The sequence below is a fragment of the Leucopleurus acutus genome, assembly GCF_964270905.1.
Source record: "Leucopleurus acutus genome assembly, chromosome: 18".
Taxonomy (NCBI): Eukaryota; Metazoa; Chordata; class Mammalia; order Artiodactyla; family Delphinidae; genus Leucopleurus; species Leucopleurus acutus.
The window spans coordinates 75,101,291-75,118,832 of NC_139160.1; the positions used below are offsets into that span (position 1 = coordinate 75,101,291).

General features: G+C 39.9%; 1 protein-coding gene across 1 annotated transcript in view; it reads left to right on the forward strand.

Annotated features, from left to right (window-relative positions):
• Positions 1 to 17,542, forward strand: part of MYO16 (myosin XVI) — a gene marked incomplete at its 3' end in the record, with an annotated part of 531,603 nt that overhangs the window by 116,668 nt on the left and 397,393 nt on the right. Inside the window, exon 3 of the mRNA XM_082859271.1 lies at positions 12,719 to 12,982. Coding sequence (XP_082715397.1) covers positions 12,719 to 12,982 — 264 coding nt within the window. The remainder of the gene's footprint in view (positions 1 to 12,718; positions 12,983 to 17,542) is intronic.

A 17,542-nucleotide genomic window follows, 5' to 3' on the forward strand; every position in this document is an offset into this window, starting at 1 on the left:
TATCGTTTATCAGGAAGGAAGAAAAAATCCTCATGGACTAGTATATTTTATAAGTCTCTTGGTTGCCATCGACAGAAAATCCACTCGTAATAGTTTAAGTACGAAAGGGAATTCATTGGCTTTCATATCTGGAAAATGGCCCATATACCTGGAAAGTCTAAATTAAAGTGGCTTCAGGTACTGCTGGATCTGGGATCTGGGGATTTAACTGCTATTATTGACTCTCTCTGTCTCTATCTCTTTTTCACCTCTTTCTGTCTTTGCCTGTCTTTCTCTGTCTCAGAAAATATGAGCCGTATACCTACTTTCCAGTGAGTTGATATTAAAACAACGACTGGGTCTTTTTTTTTTTTAAAAAAATCTCCGAGTGTCCATGTAGCAAATCTCATGGAAGGATCCTGAATTGTCCCTCTAGGACCGTATCCCCACACTAGAACAGTCACTGATCTCAGTGTAGCGGCCATTGTGATGGGCACAACCTAGGTCATGTTTTCAGTTCTGTGGGCAGTTAAATTGGACAACCTTTTTAATTCCCCACTAGGACCACATGAAGTGAGTTAGGAGAGGTGAAGCCCAGAAGGAGGGCTCCCGGAAGAAATGATGGGCCACTCTAGGTAGTTAATGATACTTTCAGATTTCATATAATGGAGTAGCCAGAAGACAGAAATGAAGATGGAAGGTATGTAAAAGTCTGGGGTTAATTTTGTACAAGGCACTAATTAGTAGTAATCTTCCATGGGCAAGGTGGAGCCTTTGATGATGGGTATATACGTTTTGACTAGTTGTAATAGCTATGCCCTTATTGTGTGTTAGTTCTGAGATGAACATAATTTTGAAAAGTCTTCCCAGCAGGATGGAGCAGTGAGTGACCAAAGCCAAGGTTGTTTAATGTGATAACTAAGACTTGGGACAAGGGCAGTGATCATTTTGGACATACAGATGTTTATTTATGAATTGTACTCTTTGTTCTGACATAGGTTTTCAACTGACATGGAAGATTCTCTTTCATCTGAATATGTCTTACAAATTAACGTGAGGGGCAGTGGTAATCACTTAAAAACACAAAATATAATCTAGAAACTTACTTAGCCTAGAAAGGTAAATAGAAATTTTAGCATCCGAATTTTCCCTAAAGTTTTCCCTTTAAAAAGAAAGGGGAGAACCAGACTCTATTAAAGCCAAAATTAAATATTAAATGTGAAATTCATATTTCAGGGTTGAAACTATTTTATACCAAAATAATGTCAGATATCAAATATTTTACATCAAACTAACATTTTAAATAGAAAAATTTGCAAGACTCAGGAAAATGATGAAATAAAAAAATTATTTACAGCCATGAAATTAGAGTTGTATGGACACATACACAAGCTTTTGCATTAAAAAAAAGAAATTTAAAGAGGAGCTATTAACATTACTAAAGCACACATAACGTGTGCTCATTGATCTTGACCTTGAAATACACAATGTTCATTTTAGAGTGCTGTTTCAGGACTCAGACTAAGGGCATCCAGGAAGCTGCATGACTGACCGGTGGGGTCCCTGAGCCAGTCACAGCTTCTGTTTCCTTAGGAGGGAACTCGTGTGTTGAAATTGGCAGGAATCCCATTATAAGACAGTCTGAACACCAGGGAATTTGTCTATTAAACATATCATTTGGCAGGAATAGAGTGAGCTGAGCCTCTTCCGACCAGAATTGAAGATGTTGACTAAGGATGAAATGTGTAGATGTGGATTCAGAGCAGAAGATCGTTTAAAATTTGAGGGCCCCAAAATGTGTAATTGGGGGTAAAGGGTCTAAATCTATTGTGTTGATTATGAGTCCAAAGAGAGCTTCTCTCTTGAGCTACACAGGAATTCAGCCTTCTCTGAGGCTGTTTTAATGTCACGGCATTGCCCTTTCTTGGAAGGGTTAGGGCAGTGATTTCAGTTCCAAATCTCGGAGAAATCCAGTGGCAGGGACATTCAGGAAAAGACAGGGTTTGTTTTCAGCAGTATGGCAGGGCGCTCCAGGCTTCTGAGAACAGCCGTCAGTAGGCAGTTCTGATCTTAAAGAGGCTAGACTTCCCCAGAGAAGTTCTCATTAAGTGTATATGATAAGAGTTGACAGCCAGAGATGGGGCTGTAAGCCACCTGGCTCTGAAGATCCTGAGTGTAGCTGAGTTGTCTCTGAAAAGAAGCCTGGTCATTCAGTGCTCTAGGTATCAGGGTAAGCCAATGTGCTGGATATCAGCACATGGGCACGATTGCGGAACTATTGATGACACAGGACAGAGAATTCATGACGTGGTACCCTCCCTGAACCATGGATTTGATGAAACATGCAGGTCCACTTGGATAATGAACCAGGAACATCATCACCTTAGGGTGACAATCTTCAGTTTTATTATTTCCCTGGAACAAATCCTGAAAAGAATTATGACTGTAAACCTATTTCCACTGAAAAGTTATTTATCATAATCAAATCACTTGTTATTAAAGAAATATGATAAAAATATTAAAAGTAGAAAAGTATAGATTGATGTGTAAAAAATAAATATAGAGTGCGCAGTAATTTTTGTGTCCTGTGTATTTGCTTCATTTCCATTTTCATTTAAAGAGAAAACATTTTTTCACATTCTTTCATTAGAAAAGTATGCCTTAGTAATTGGATGGAAACCCCAGAAATGGCCTCTTGATACATAAATTAAAACATAAAATAGTGAGATGAAAGATATTGTTGATTTTCTTGAGAAGAATTTAAATTATTTAAGTTTATTTCTCCATTTTTCAGAGAAGTGTTTCAGTGCAGGGTTATATGAGACAGGCATTGTCGACCTAAATCCTGAGATATTTTAGGGCATAACATCTATATCTTCCCCAAATATAACTTCTTTGTACTATTTTTTGCTCTGCAAAGAGCGATATGGACCTGCAGCTTGATTACTAGGATGTTAAAATCTTGCACTTTTAAAAAGACTTCCAAGCTTTAAAAGGGTGTTTTTTTAGGGTTCTGGGGGAGTATGTTGAAATTGATTATACTCTTGTCTTTGAAAATCCTCACTGTTCCTTTGTTTCATTGTCATTGTATATGCAGTAAAGATATCTCTGGAAGCATGTTATAACAATTCATTCTGAGAATGAAATTTCTGCTAGGAGAGTTGTTGGGTGCATAGATGTAATTGTGTATGTGTGTGTGTGTGTGTGTGTGTGTGTGTGTGTGTAACACCTGTGTGTAAGCATGTTAATCTCCTTCCCAGGCAACTACCTTCCTGGAATTCGTAGAAAACATTTGTGTAAAGTGGAATCAACAATAAGTTTGCAAGTAAATTTTTCACAAAATACTTAAACTATGTGTATGTTTTTAAATCTCCTGTGATGCAGTGCTTTGTGTCATCTTATTCTCCCTTTTTTTTTCTACTTCTTTTATTGTGGTTAAAAAAAACTAAAATAGAATTTACCACCTTAACCATTTTAAAGTATCCAGTTCAATAGTGGAAGCATATTCACATTCCTGTGCCATAGATCTCCAAAAGGTTTTCGTCTTTAAAATCTGATTCTCTATACCCATTATACAACAACTCCCTCTTTCCCTCTTCCCCTAGGCCCCTGGTAACCACCATTCTACTTCTGTTCCTGAACCTAACTTGGATCCCTCGCCCAATGTGCAGTAAAGTCTACCTACTGACACCAGGTTGTGGTGAAGGAAAGTATAGCCTTTATTGCAGGCGCCAAGCATGGAGAATGGGCAGCTCATGCTCAAAAGACCCAAACTCCCCAGTGGCTTTCAAGGAAGGGTTTTTAAAGGCAAGGTGAGGGAGGGGGTCTCAGGGTGCGTGATCAGCTTGTGGACAGTCTTCTGGTTGTTGGCAGTGAGATAATCGGGTGGTAGTTTGGGAGTTAACATCATTAACCTTCTGGTTCCAACCAATCTGGGGTCTACGGGCTTGTGGTCAGCATGCAGTTAACTTCTTCCACCTGGTGGGGCTTTTAGTGTCTGCAAAACCACTCAAGGATATATTATCTCTAGCCCTTGAGGAGGTCCTATTATTATTTTGTCTTGCTTAACTGTTTTGCTTTGTTTCTACGTTTTCTCACTTCTCCGATTAAATTTATTCTTTGGGACTCAGGGAAGGCGTACGGCACTAAAGCTTCTCTAGAAACAAGAGGTGGGGGACACTGGGGGAGGGGTCTGTCTCCTGGAAGCCCCCTCAGGGTTCTGCTCAGTTTCACTTTGTTTCTATGAATTTGACTACTTCAGATGCCTCATATAAATGAAACCATGTAGTATTTGTCTTTGGGGGACTGGCTTATTGCATTTAGCATGATGTCCTCAAGTTTGATCCATTTTATAACATATGATAGGATTTCCTTTCTTTTAAAGGCTGAATGGTATTCCATTACATGGAATATACTTATATATATTCCATATATATACATTTTGTTTATCCATTCATTTGCCGGTGGACATTTAGGTTGCTTCCACCTCTTGGCTGTCGTGAACTGTGCTGCAGTGAATATAGGTGAGCAAATATTGTTTGAGATCCTGCTTTCAATTCTTTTCGTTTTATTCCCAGAAGTGGGATTGCTAGATCATATAGTAGTTCTATTTTTAACTTTTTGAGAAACCTCCATACTGTTTTCCATAGAATCTGTACCATTTTACAATCCCACCGGCAGTGCCCAAGGGCTCCAATTTCTAATGGCTTGCGCATCCTTGTCAACACTTCTTATTTTCTGGCTTTGTTTTCTTTTCTTTGGCAACAGCCATTCTCATGGCTGTGGGGCGACATCGCATTGTGGCTTTGACTTGCATTTCTCTGATGAGTAGTGATTTGGAGAATCTTTTATTTGCCTTTTGGCTATTTGTATATCATCTTTGAAGAAAAGCCTGTTCAAGTCCCTTGCCCAGGTTTTAATTTGGTTATTTGATATTTCTTGCTGTGGAGCTGTAAGAGTTCTTTATTCTTTTTATATTCTGGGTATTAGCCCCTTATCAGGTACATGATTTATAGGCATTTTGTCCCGTTCTGTGGGTTGCCTTTTCACTTTGTTGATTGTGTCCTCTGTTGTGTAAAAGTTTCTGTTAGTCCAGTTTGTCTATTTTTCATTCTGTTGCCTGTGCTTTTGGTGTCACATCCAAGAAATTATTACCAAGTCCAATGTCGTGAAGCTTCTATGTTTTTCTTCAATGAATTTAGTAGTTTTAGGTCTTGTGTTTAGGCCTTGAATCCATTTTATGTTAATTTTTGTATGTACTGAAAAATAAGGCTCCAACTTCGTTCTCTTGCACGTGTGTCTTATTATTTCTTGTGCCGCTATTATTTCTAGTTTTGAACACGTACATCATTAAGTACGCTCAGTGTGTATAGATTCTGTATCTATGAAAAAATTTTTTCCTTTCGGAGTAAACCACAAAAATTAATAGAAAATTAAAGTAAATATAGGAAGCCTTATATGTCTTAGATTGCATCCCCTAGAAGCAGATTCTGAGGGGGAGATTCAGGAGCACATCACAGTCTGTTGAGGGAATGCTCAGCAGGGAGAATCCATCAGGGAGTGAGGGAAGCAGGGCACGGAGCAGACAAGAGTAGCAAAGCCGTGTAGTCTTGTGTAAAGTCTGTATTCACCTCAATTCACTTTTCTCTAGGGTGTAAATCACATCATAGGGTCGTTTCCCCTTGGGTCAGCTGGACGTGTTTTTGGACCTCTGTGGAGGGCATTCAGTGACTATGGCTCATGGTATGTGGGTAGAGTCTTCCACTCCCTGGGAGACTGAGCCCAGCAGGGAACTCTCCAGGGAAGAGGACCAGCCAATACTCAGAGCAGCTGAGGATACAGGTGTACCAGCCAGGGAAGGGGATCTGGACAGGGCACCAGGAGCAGTGTAGCTTTCTTCTTCTTTGCCAGTACTGACTCGTGTTGACCATAATTCTGAACTATCAGTTCTAATAGCTGAGTCATAGAATGTGTGGGTTTTTTCTATGTAGGTAGCAGTGTTTACAATGATAACTGATTTTTTCCTCCTCTTATCCATATTTTATGTCCATTATTTCTTTTTCTTTTTTTCTATGTTGAGTAAAACCTTCATTTTGTGGTAGAATATAAGCAATGATAGAGGGCCTCCCTTTTCTAAATTTGAAACAGAAGATAAAGTGGCAACATGCATTCATAGATGTTTTAAGATTAGCCATCCTTTCATTCCATTAACAAATTGCACACCCCTGGGTTCACTTTGCTAATGTGCACACAGGCTATTTGCATGTGTATGTATAATGAGATTGATCTATACCCCTTTTTTTGTGATGTCCTCATTTAGTTTTGATATCAAGTGTATGTTAGTCTCAGAAAATGAGACAGTTTCCATCTTTTCCATCCTCTAGGAGAGTTGCGGAGACATGCATGCTACCCATTCCTTAAAGGCCTGTAAATCATTTGGGCCGTGGTTTTTGTTTGTTTGTTTGTTTTGTTTGTTTGTTTAGTTTTTTTCTTTTGCTGATTAGATTGTAACGATTTAATGTAATGATTGTAAATCTATTCAAGTTTGTATTTCTTCTTGAGTCATTCTTGATAAGTTATATTTTTCTAGATACTGTCCATTTCTCGTGTCTTTCCTTACCTTTGTTCTTTCCTTATTTCAGTTTTATTCATTTATATCCTCATTTAATTATTTTCTTCTTTTTTGTTGAGCTTCTCTTATTGTTCTTTTCTAACTACGAATCAGATAGTTTTCTCATTGATTCTAAGACTGGATTCTTTTCTGACATATACATTTAAAGCTATAGATTTATTTATATGAGCTAGTTTAGTTTCATCCATGAATTTGATACAGACTTTCTTTCATCAGTGGTTGGTTCTAAAAATGTATTATTTCTATCATGTTTTGCTACTTAAACTATGCTTTATTTAGAATCAGCTTTCAAGTTTCTTAATGGGAGGTGCGGCTTCATTTCTCTGGTTGAGATGAAGTTCTCAACTGGGTTAAGAAAATGCCTGTCTAACTTCACTTCTTCACTGTTTGTTGAAATTGGCTTTGCTTTGCTGCCTAAGACATAGTCAATTCTGTAAATCATCCATGAATTCTTGGAAAAAATCTTTTTTCCCTGAAAATTGGATGCATGTTTCTACTGATGTCCTTTAGATCAAATTATCTATGCCTTTACTAATTTTTTTTTCTGCCTGTTTAATCGAGCAGTCACGGAGAGAGATGCACAAAAATCTCCCACATTGAGTGTGCCATGGCCACATGAAGATTTTGATTCTAATTGAGATGAAAGCATTTCTGGTAGTTGTACAGTAGAATCATTTCAGGAGTTCATTTCCTAGTTCCCTTAACTTATTTTTTATATTTTTGGTTTGCTACAATATAAAGTCCTGAAGTCAACACATTATGTGGGACCCTCCAAAGCCAAAGCACGGGGCTACTGAAGTTTTTAATAGATATTGCACATTTATTTCTGAATATAGATCTTGGCTTTTTCCTTTACGTGTTTGATCTGCTGGCTCTCAACTTTTGTCATATGGAGATGCACATTTGCTGAGCGGGGACTTCTGGCTGTGATACATGTCTGTACATTTTTATCTAGAATTGCAGGGCAGTCATATGTATAGGCACCTCCTTCCCCACCCTCACCCCCAAAAAAGTCACATTGTAGAGCAGGAAATCCAATACATGGTAAACTTGGCTACACTGTGTCTGACCAGATAATTTTGTGGGGAAAAACAATTAGATGAGAAGTATGGTGTCAGTGTGCCCTTCCGTAAGAATAGAAGTGATAAGCATTTATCTACTACACCTTGAATTCTGGATCTGGTCCTAGTATTATACATGATATTCCTGCCAACTGTCTAATGGCCCATTAAACAGTTTCATTTAATGACAGCAAAAATATTGAACATCTCCAGAGACTCAAGAATAAGCAGTGGATAAAACACCCCAAGTTCCTGACTTTGTGGTGCTTATAGATAGACGAGAAAATATGTACGTTTTTTAGTAGACAGCGTTAGTATTGGTATGAGTATAATATGTATTCTAAGTATAATAATTGCTATTGTAGAAGTGTAACTCAGACTGATAAGTACTAAAGGGGAAAACGTAGCAGCAAATAGGAATTGGAAGTTTTATCAGGGGACATTTGCGAATAGAGGTAAAGTGGGAGCCTGTGGGAGCCTCATGAAAAAGGGGGCTTTGAGTGCAGACCTGGGGGACAGAGGGCGCTAACTGCACAGTCTTCAGCTGTCAGAGCGAGAACATTCCAGGCAGAGGGAAGAGAAATGCAAAGACCTTGTGTCTGGAGAATTCCAGAAAATAAAAAGGAGAGGTATCATTGAAGCGCTTTGTGGGAAGTGCCTTTACCTCTCTCTGACTCTCTTTACACATCCCGTGTATGCAATAATTGGGGCGCAGAGATCCTCATAATATATTCCTAACAGGAATAATTACCATTCATTGAGTCCTTTGTGCCAGACATTTCTTTTTTGCAAACTTTCTCCTAGTTTTAAAATATCCCAGAAAGCCTGACATATTAATTCCTTTTTATATACTAAAAGAAAAATCTTAGAAGTCTTGAGTACTTTGCTCCGGGACATAGATAGAAAATGCTGTATCTAAGATTGGAATCCAGTTTGAATTTCACTAGTTTTTGCACTATGTAACATTGCCATCTATGAGCAGCTGATTTTGATGATTAAGCCATTTAAAGTGTATGGGTGTTTATCTACTTCCTATGGAAGCTCAAACTACAAGTTGGTTAAATCAGTCAAACATCCCGAGCAAAGGTTATTACATATACGTCGTTATTTTCTCTTGAGAAGTGGGTAATTCAATCACACCTTGGAAATCATACTGGAATATCTTTCTCCAAGTATTTGTTTTTTTCTGATGCACATACAACCCTTGATTCTCCCACGCGGGGAAGGTGCAGTGGTGTTCTGAAGCCGGCCTGCCCTGATTCTGAAGGGTCCCATCTCTGAGTTTAGTGATGTCACGTGGTCGGTTTTAATTGGCCATGCCCAGAGTATTTGTACCATGATGCTAGGCAAATGCACGATAATTCAAAGATTCCATTCCCATCCCACCAGAGCTGACTGTTAAAAATTCACCAGCTCTCCACTCGGTAAATAGTAATGGAGTAGTCTTCTCATTCAAAACTCTAGAACATTTTAATGTTTTCTTCATCACCATGTAGCACTGTGAAGAAAATAATTCCTCAATCAACAGCATCCTCTGGGTAGGGCGCTGCGGTTGTCACAGAGTTAAAACCCCAAATGTCAGTGGTTACACACAGTAGAAGTTAGTATCTTGCTCATAAGAAGTTACGATAAGGGCTGATGCGTGGAAGGCGCGTGGCGGAACCAAGGCTCCATCACTGTCACCATCTGGGTAGGTGGCTCCCTCAGGCAGCAAGCTCCTGGGCACCAAGCTGGCAGAAGTGATGGAACGTGGTAAAAGGCATGTATTTGGGCATTTTTCATGAGCCTGGTCTGGGAAGCTCAAACATGAAGTCCACTCACATCTAAGGAGAAGAGAAAACTGGTTTCAGCTAGTCAGTCTGCACGACAATGAAAATATGCCCTATCCTAATACATGTGTCTTAATCATACTAATGAACTCATATTACTGTGAGAAAGAGGTTTGAATAATGTTGAAGTTGTATTAGTTCATGTGTGTTTTTTCCTAGGCAAAGAGAGTCAAAATAGTGGGATAAGAAGTAGGATAGTCAGCAGGAAGAGCCCCCGGTCAGTAACTGGGCAGGCGGAACCCCATCAACCCATCGCACAGTTGGAAACCAGTGCCTGCCCAGAACTCCTGTCCCAGGAGCAAACTAGCCTGGCCCAGTTCAGACTCCTGTCCTCCGCCTGGGCCGTCCAGATTATCACCTGAGGAATTAGTTCTTGTTGTTCTTAGTGCCCTGGTGATGAAATTCTGTAGACTTTGAGTAGACTGCCTCAAAACTATATTTCCCATGACTCTGCTATTTTTAGTGTGCTGTCTTAGAGATCCGTATAGCACATATACACGACATAGCTGATCCACCCATAATTAGCCAAAAGGAAGTCAGAGTGCCCAGTGCATTTTCAGAATATAAAATACATCAAAGTTTAGACCGTTTAAAATCAAAGCATGTGGAATTATTTAACCAACAGTGTGTTAAACATCAATATTTTATATATGTATGGATTTGAAATTTGACAGCCCTGGCTTTTGATTTTCCAGATCATAAGAAAATTAATTTAGGAACAACCCTCGGTACTTCTTTTTGAGGGAGGAGAGGGATTGCGCAATGAATCACCAGCTATATCCACAGACGCCTCAAAAGTTAATTGAAAATTTCACCATGAGACCTTTCTTTAAGAGCGAAAAACGAGAGGCCTGTTGGCTTTATTAGATTAACCTCCCTCTTGGACTGCACGCTGGTAAGCACAGGATGCTCTGCAATGTCATTTGTTTCACCTCTTTAGGCTTTTCAGTGGCTCCAATGGTTCCCTGGGCGCCCACTGACAAACCTGGAAAGTCACAGTTTCCTGAGCATTCAAGTTAATAAATCAAACCCAATGATATTTTCTAAACAGGTTTGAAAGTGGAGTATATCTCCTTTCCATTATTAATGAGCCTGCACAGACAGTCATACTCCACAGCAATTTGTCATAATTTCAGAACCCCTGGTGTCCCTTTGTGTTCGGGTCACTGGGAAGGGAACGTTCCGTGAGTAGCTATCTGATGCTTCTAACACCACTCTTGCAAAGACTGCTGAAGAGTTTTATGAAAACATATGATTCTAAAACATTGAGCTTTTGTCAAATGCTAATGAACAATGAAAACACAGTTCCCCAAGTCTGCTGGCTCTCCCCTCTCCATATGTATACACATATATATGTAAAATCTGGCTTTCAAGAATCACTGTCTTTTATCTTGTCTTTGTCTTGAGCCTTTATGGGACATTTACAACTTTATCATGGTCTCGGACAAGTCACAGCCTCCCTCGACGTAGTTTTCTTTGCCTACACAACAGGGATGGTTATGCCTGGTGTTTGCGAGAATAAAGTTTTGCCAAGTGTCAAACGAAATAGAAATGAAAATAGCATTGTCACAATTTGCTGTGCTGTCAAAGGAATAGAGCATCTTTCCAAAGATGAAGTAGACCCTCATGGTACGATCTTTCCAGATGTGGCTTACAGTCAGCCACATTTTTGTGCGTGCAGAGTTACCTTTACTTGCCTGAGACTTACATCAGATACATCTTAAGAGAAGAACATAAACACGGTTATCTGAACCTGTATTTGTGAGCCACATTCTAGAGTGTTCAGTGGTTCAACATTTATCTTCTGCCAATAGTAAAATTTTCATGTAGTGGTAAATATACTGTTGTCAAGCCCAAGTTTGTGTGCCTGATGCCCAGTGAGGCCAAACAAGTCAGAGCTGGAGGAGGGAGATGTTTATTGCAGGGCCAAGCAAGGAGAACGGGTGGCTTGTGCTCAAAAGACCCAGACTCTCCAGTGGGTTTCAGGGAAGAGCTTTTGTAGGCAAAACTTGCAGGGAGGTCTGCTGGGTTGTGTGACCTTCCTCTGATGGATTGGTGGGGAGGTAACAGGGTGGTGTTCGGGAATCTCAGTCATCAGCCTTCAGGTTCCAGCCAGTGTGGGTTCCACCTGCCTGTGCTCAGCCTCAAGTTACCATCCTCCGTCTCTGTGTGGGGGCTTAGTTCCTGCAGAAGAACTCAGAGATACGTATCAGATTGTTCTGTATATCCCCTCAGGAGGAACCAGGACCTGCCCCATCCCTGCACTGTTCTTTCTGGACTGCCTTTCCCTTGTTTCTGCATTCCCTCACTCGTCTAGTTAGTAACTGCTTGAAACGCCCTTTGGAACTCAGGGAAGGTCTAGGAGGCTGAAACCTCTTTCCTACAAACAAGAAACAGGGGACACGGAAAGGCTTTTGTACCCAGTAGGGCCCCACAGGGTTCTGTCCAGTTTCAATACGAGTTTGTACAATTCCATTACACGTGCTTTGGGTGGTGTTTATAGGAAATAGAAAGGGATGATTTTCAGGTCCAGGACAGACAACTCACTTTGCTAATCACTATATTAATAAGACAAAGACTGTGACAGCAACAATTCCGTACACACAATTTTGAGTTGCCAAGAGAAAAATCTCTCTTCCATTGCACAATCTTTATATTTAACCATCATTAGGTCTTTTAGGAATGAATGTCACTGATGACAAGGAAAAAGGCTCAGCAATAAAATGTGGAAAATGATCACTGTGTCATATAAACGATTGATGGCATACATATGTTCTGTTACATTAGGTTAGCAGAGTCATCATGACATGGAAAACCAATTTTATTAGGCTGTTCTCCAAAACTTGGAACGGCTTTCTGCCAAAATTTAGCATGTAAAGTTTAGTTGGCATTATTCAGTTAGAAGGGGCTTAGTGCCATGGTGAAACATTTAAGCCTTTGGTAGAGATTTAAAGAAACAGGAAAGGATGGATTGTTAGTAATTATGTTGAGCAAAATTACCCATCTATATCTGTGTCATCTGTTTTACTACTATGCAGTCTTGGGTAGGACATCAACTCTCTTTGCTTTTCCTGCAATCTCTAAAAAGTGTTGGTATTAGTTGTCTAGCACAAAGAGGACTGAATGGGTTTCCAGCTTGAGTGATGGGTGATGCTTGCAGTGCTGCTATCTTGGCTGTAGCAGTCGGTCTAGTGACTTTTCCATTGTGTTTCTTTCAGGTTGCTTTCAGCTATGTAACATTTTTCGATCCCATGAAATGGAAATTGACCAGTGCTTGCTGGAGTCCCTCCCCCTGGGCCAAAGGCAGCGGCTGGTAAAACGCATGCGCTGTGAACAAGTCAAAGCCTACTATGAAAGAGAGAAGGCTTTTCAGAAGCAGGAGGGGCTCCTGAAAAAACTGAAGCGTGGGAGGAATCAGAAAGTTCATTTTAACCTTGCTGACATGATACAGGATGCAATTATCCACCATGATGACAAAGAAGGTAACGACAAGAAAATCGTTTTCTGATGTAGTGCTTCATATTTTTGGTTTGTTGTTTTTTGGTGGGGAAGTGGGAGATAGAATTTCTTTTAAATATTAGAGGTTTTCTTTTAACTGTCTGAAATATTCAAGAAAAAATTACTCGTTTCAGTGAACATAGTTAAAAGTCCCAAGTCTCCTCGTAAAAGTGAAAAAAAGGCAAAATTTTCATAAAATCGTTGTATATGTTTTTTAAAGAATTACCTGCCTGAAAAGCAAGTTGTTGATTCAAATCGATAATGAAATTTTTCCCCAATGAAATTGTTTCCTTGATGATGAGATCGTGTTGTGAAATTTATTATTTCATACCTGGATTTATATATAGTGGTGAAGTCACTTCCCCCCAAAACTCTTAAGAGAGAAGAATCAGTCGGCTTATCCCTTAAAGTTGGTTGGCTTGTTGTATCAAATTTTATTAAGCATACTCAATCCAAATTTCAGTTGCCTTTCCAAGATTATGAAGTTTCTTGATTTTTGTGTATTCTTTTGTATGAATTTTGTTTGTTTGTTTTTAGAATGTACTTTCCAAAGTTCTAATGTGAGAGACTTTCCAGCTGTAGGTATAAATGTAGAAAGCTTCAAAGAAGCAAATATATGTTAATTTATCTTGACTGGCTCTAAAATTACTGGTTGAGTTAATCGAAAGCAGGTATGCAAAGAGTACAGACCCATGACCCATGAACTACATTTCAAAATCAAAATCTCTGAAAAACAAGGGTTTTTTTTTGTAACTTGGGTGACAGTGGCAAAGTTGTCCCAGAGCTATTTATATTTTTAACCTGTCCAGTCTGCAAAAATAATAAATTTAGTAACATTGGTCCCAAAGCTTTCAACAGGAATTGTGGATCTAAGAAAACTGACAGCCCATCCTATACAATAATAGCAATAATAAGAAGACGAAAGTAGTTCTTTTTGTTGTTTTGTGTGGGCATGCTAGTCAAACTAGAAGACTCTGAGAAGCTCTGAGATTTTGTTTTCGTAAAATGGAATGAGTGGCAGAGAATCTCCTGGCTGGAAAGGACCTAAGAGATCACGTCGTACAACCTCTCCTTTTACACGTGAAGGAACTGAGATGCAGCCAAGGTACCACATCCTCTAGAAAGCTGTCCCAGAGCACTTCTGCCTCCTATTTTATTATTCTCTTCTCACTTATAAATTTCGATAAAATAGAAAACAATAAATGAGTAGAAATGAAGTCTGGCGGAAGTGGAGTGGTTAGGCAGAGTTTTTTGGTGACTGTGATTTTTAAGAAACTCTGATCTTGATGGTTGCTTAGAGCTTAGATCTTTGAAGGAAGGAAAGAAGAAAACCGTTGGGCAGCAGTGCAGGTGAACAGCTGCAAAGAAGTGAGAGTCCCACACAAGGAGGGTCTGTCTGAAAGGAGTGGAAAGTGAAGATATTAGCTGCAAAGGTGGTTTAAAGTAGATAACTTCAGTGGGGATGCTTCAAGGTCTGGTCTTAAAGCAGAATGCAATGGGAATGATCGTATAGACCTGAGAAGAAAATTCATATGCTACAAATGGTTTTTAGCAAAGGTTAACCAGGGATCAGTATCCGTAGGGATGCACTGAAGGGTGAGAATAAGAACCGGAAGCAAAGACACCCACTAAGAATCCATTGATGAAATGTTAATGGAGTGAGCTTGGTTGGGGTAGTAGCAGTGGGAATTGGGGCAAAAGAACAGACCCAGCAGTCATATTCCATGGGAAAAGTACACTCATTCATCAGATATCTGCTGAGGCTTTCTTACGGTCCAGACAGCTATGAATGGAATAGACAAAATCGCTACCCACGCGATGCTCAGCTGTCTTGTGTGGGTGACCACAAATAAAAAGATAAAGTTGAACATGTAGTTTGGTAAATAATGATAAATGCTGAGGAGTTCACAGTTACCTCCTGAAGGTATATCAGGGAAGGAGCTTTTCAGGTGAGGTCAGAGCCCCTCCTGGAGAAACCAGGGTGGTAGGAGCAGATGGAGAAGAGCCAGACCACGGGGAGGCTGGGAGGGTCATCAAAAGGACTCTGGCTGTTGTCCCTCGTGCCTGCTGAAGCCATTGGGAGGTTTGAGCAGGAGACAGACCTGGTGTCACTCAGGAGTTAACAGAAGCAGCCTGGCTGCCACATTCTGAACCGATTGAAGGATTTTGAAGGCAGAAGCAGGGAAACCGGTCGGGAGGCTCTGTTGATAAATTCAGCAAGAGTTGATGGTGGCTTGGACCAAAATGGAACAAGGATGTGGTGAGAAATAGTCAATTTGGGGGTATATTTTTAGAATAGAGCTGACAGGAAATGCTAATGAACTGGTGATTGGGAGTATAATAATTTTCTATTGCTGCCATAACAAATTGCTACAAATTTAGTAGCTGAAAATAACATAAATGTATTATCATATAGTTCCGTAGGGCAGAAGCCTGGTGTGGGTCCCACTGGGCTGAAATCAAGGTACCATCAGGGCTGCTCCCTGTTTGGAGTTTCTAGGGGATACTCTGTTGCCTTGACTTTTCCAGTTTCTGGAGGCCACCTGCATCCCTTAAATCTTTGCCTTGTCCTCCATCTTCAAAGTCAGCAACGGTAGATTGAGTGCCGCTCATGGTTCGAACTGTTGTTTCTTTCCTGTCGTTGCTTGCATCTCCCTGACCAAATCTTTTGCCTTCCTCTTCCACTTCTAGGGACTCCTGTGATTGCATTGGGCTCACCTGGATAATCCAGGGTGATCTCCCTGTTTTTAAGGTCAGCTCATTAGCACTCTTAATTTCCTCTCTCCAGGTAATGTAACATACTCACATGCATAATATCAGAGGGCAAAATTCTGGAATCAAAATCCTACCTGCCTTTTTAAGGAACCTCCATCCTGTTCTCCATAGTGGCCCAGCAATCCCACTACTGGGCATATACCCTGAGAAAACTGTAATTCAAAAAGAGACATGTACCACAATGTTCATTGCAGCACTATTTACAATAGCCAGGACATGGAACCAACCTGAGTGTCCATTCACAGATGAACGGATAAAGAAGATGTGGCACATATGTACAATGGAATATTACTCAGCCATAAAAAGAAACGAAATTGAGTTATTTGTAGTGAGGTGGACAGACCTAGAGTCTGTCATACAGAGTGAAGTAAGTCAGAAGGGGAAAAACAAATACTGTATGCCAAGGTATATATATGGAATCCAAAAAGAAATGGTACTGATGAACCTAGTGGCAGGGCAGGAATAAAGACGTAGACATAGAGAATGGACTTGAGGACACAGTGGGGGAAGGGTAAGCTGGGACGAAGTGAGAGAGTGGCATGGAGATATATACACTACCAAATGTAAAATAGGTAGCTAGTGGGAAGCAGCCGCATAGCACAGGGAGATCAGCTTGGTGCTTTGTGACCACCTAGAGGGGTGGGATAGGGAGGGTGGGAGGGAGACGCAAGAGGGAGGGGATATACATATACGTATAGCTGATTCACTTTGTTGTACAACAGAAACTAACACAGCATTGTGAAGCAATTATACTCCGATAAAGATGTATTAAAAAATAAAATCCTGCCTGCCGCAGGGAGTGAGAGGTTCATGGGTAATATCAAGTTTGTTATGCCCTGAACAATCAGAAAAGCTAAATGCTCTTAACTGTGTTAGGGGTGCCTCTAGGAAGTGAGAATAAGAAAGGCGGTGTCGTGTTGGCTGGAGATACAAACTTGAGACACATGAACATGTAAGCCCAACGATTCTATAATATCACTTAGGGAATGAGTTTAGATAACATTATAGGAAGAACAAGGACTGAGTCCCAGGGAATTCCAATATTAAGAATTGAGTGAGATGAGGTAGAACTACCAGAAGGGGAAAGGAGAAAAATGAGGTGAGGGTGCTTTTTTCTTAGAGCTAAATGATAAGAAATTTTCAAGGAGGAAAGAGTGATCAGCTATTTCCAGCGCTCCTGCTTAGTCCCACGGGAGGAAGACTGAGACTTGACCACTATGGTTAGAAATGCGGAGATGATTAGTTTTGGTGCATTGTAAAAAGCAGAGATCTTAAAGGACTGAGTTCTAACAGAGGGGAAGACAGAAATGGGCACGGAGAATATACAGAACTCTTTAAAGGAGTTTCTTTTTTCAGTTGACGTATAGTTGATTTATAATGTTGTTAGTTTCAGGTGTACAGCAAAGTGACTCAGTTATACATACATACATATATATATATATATATATATATATATATATATATATATATATAGAATTATGTTCCCTGATAGATTATTACAAAATATTGATTTCCCTGTGCTATTCAGTAGATCCTTGTTGGTTATCTCTTTTTTATCTAGTAGTGTGTATATATTTATCCTAAACTAATATATCCCTGAGGAGAGAAATGATAAGGGACCCCTACAGAGGGAAGAGGAATCAGGGGTCTTTTTAATGATGGGAGAAATAACAGCTTGTGTGTATGCTGAAAAAAATAATTCATCTGAGAGGGGAGAACCCGTGGCATTGGCATAGGGAAGAAAATTGCTGGAGTGAGGTCCCTGAGTT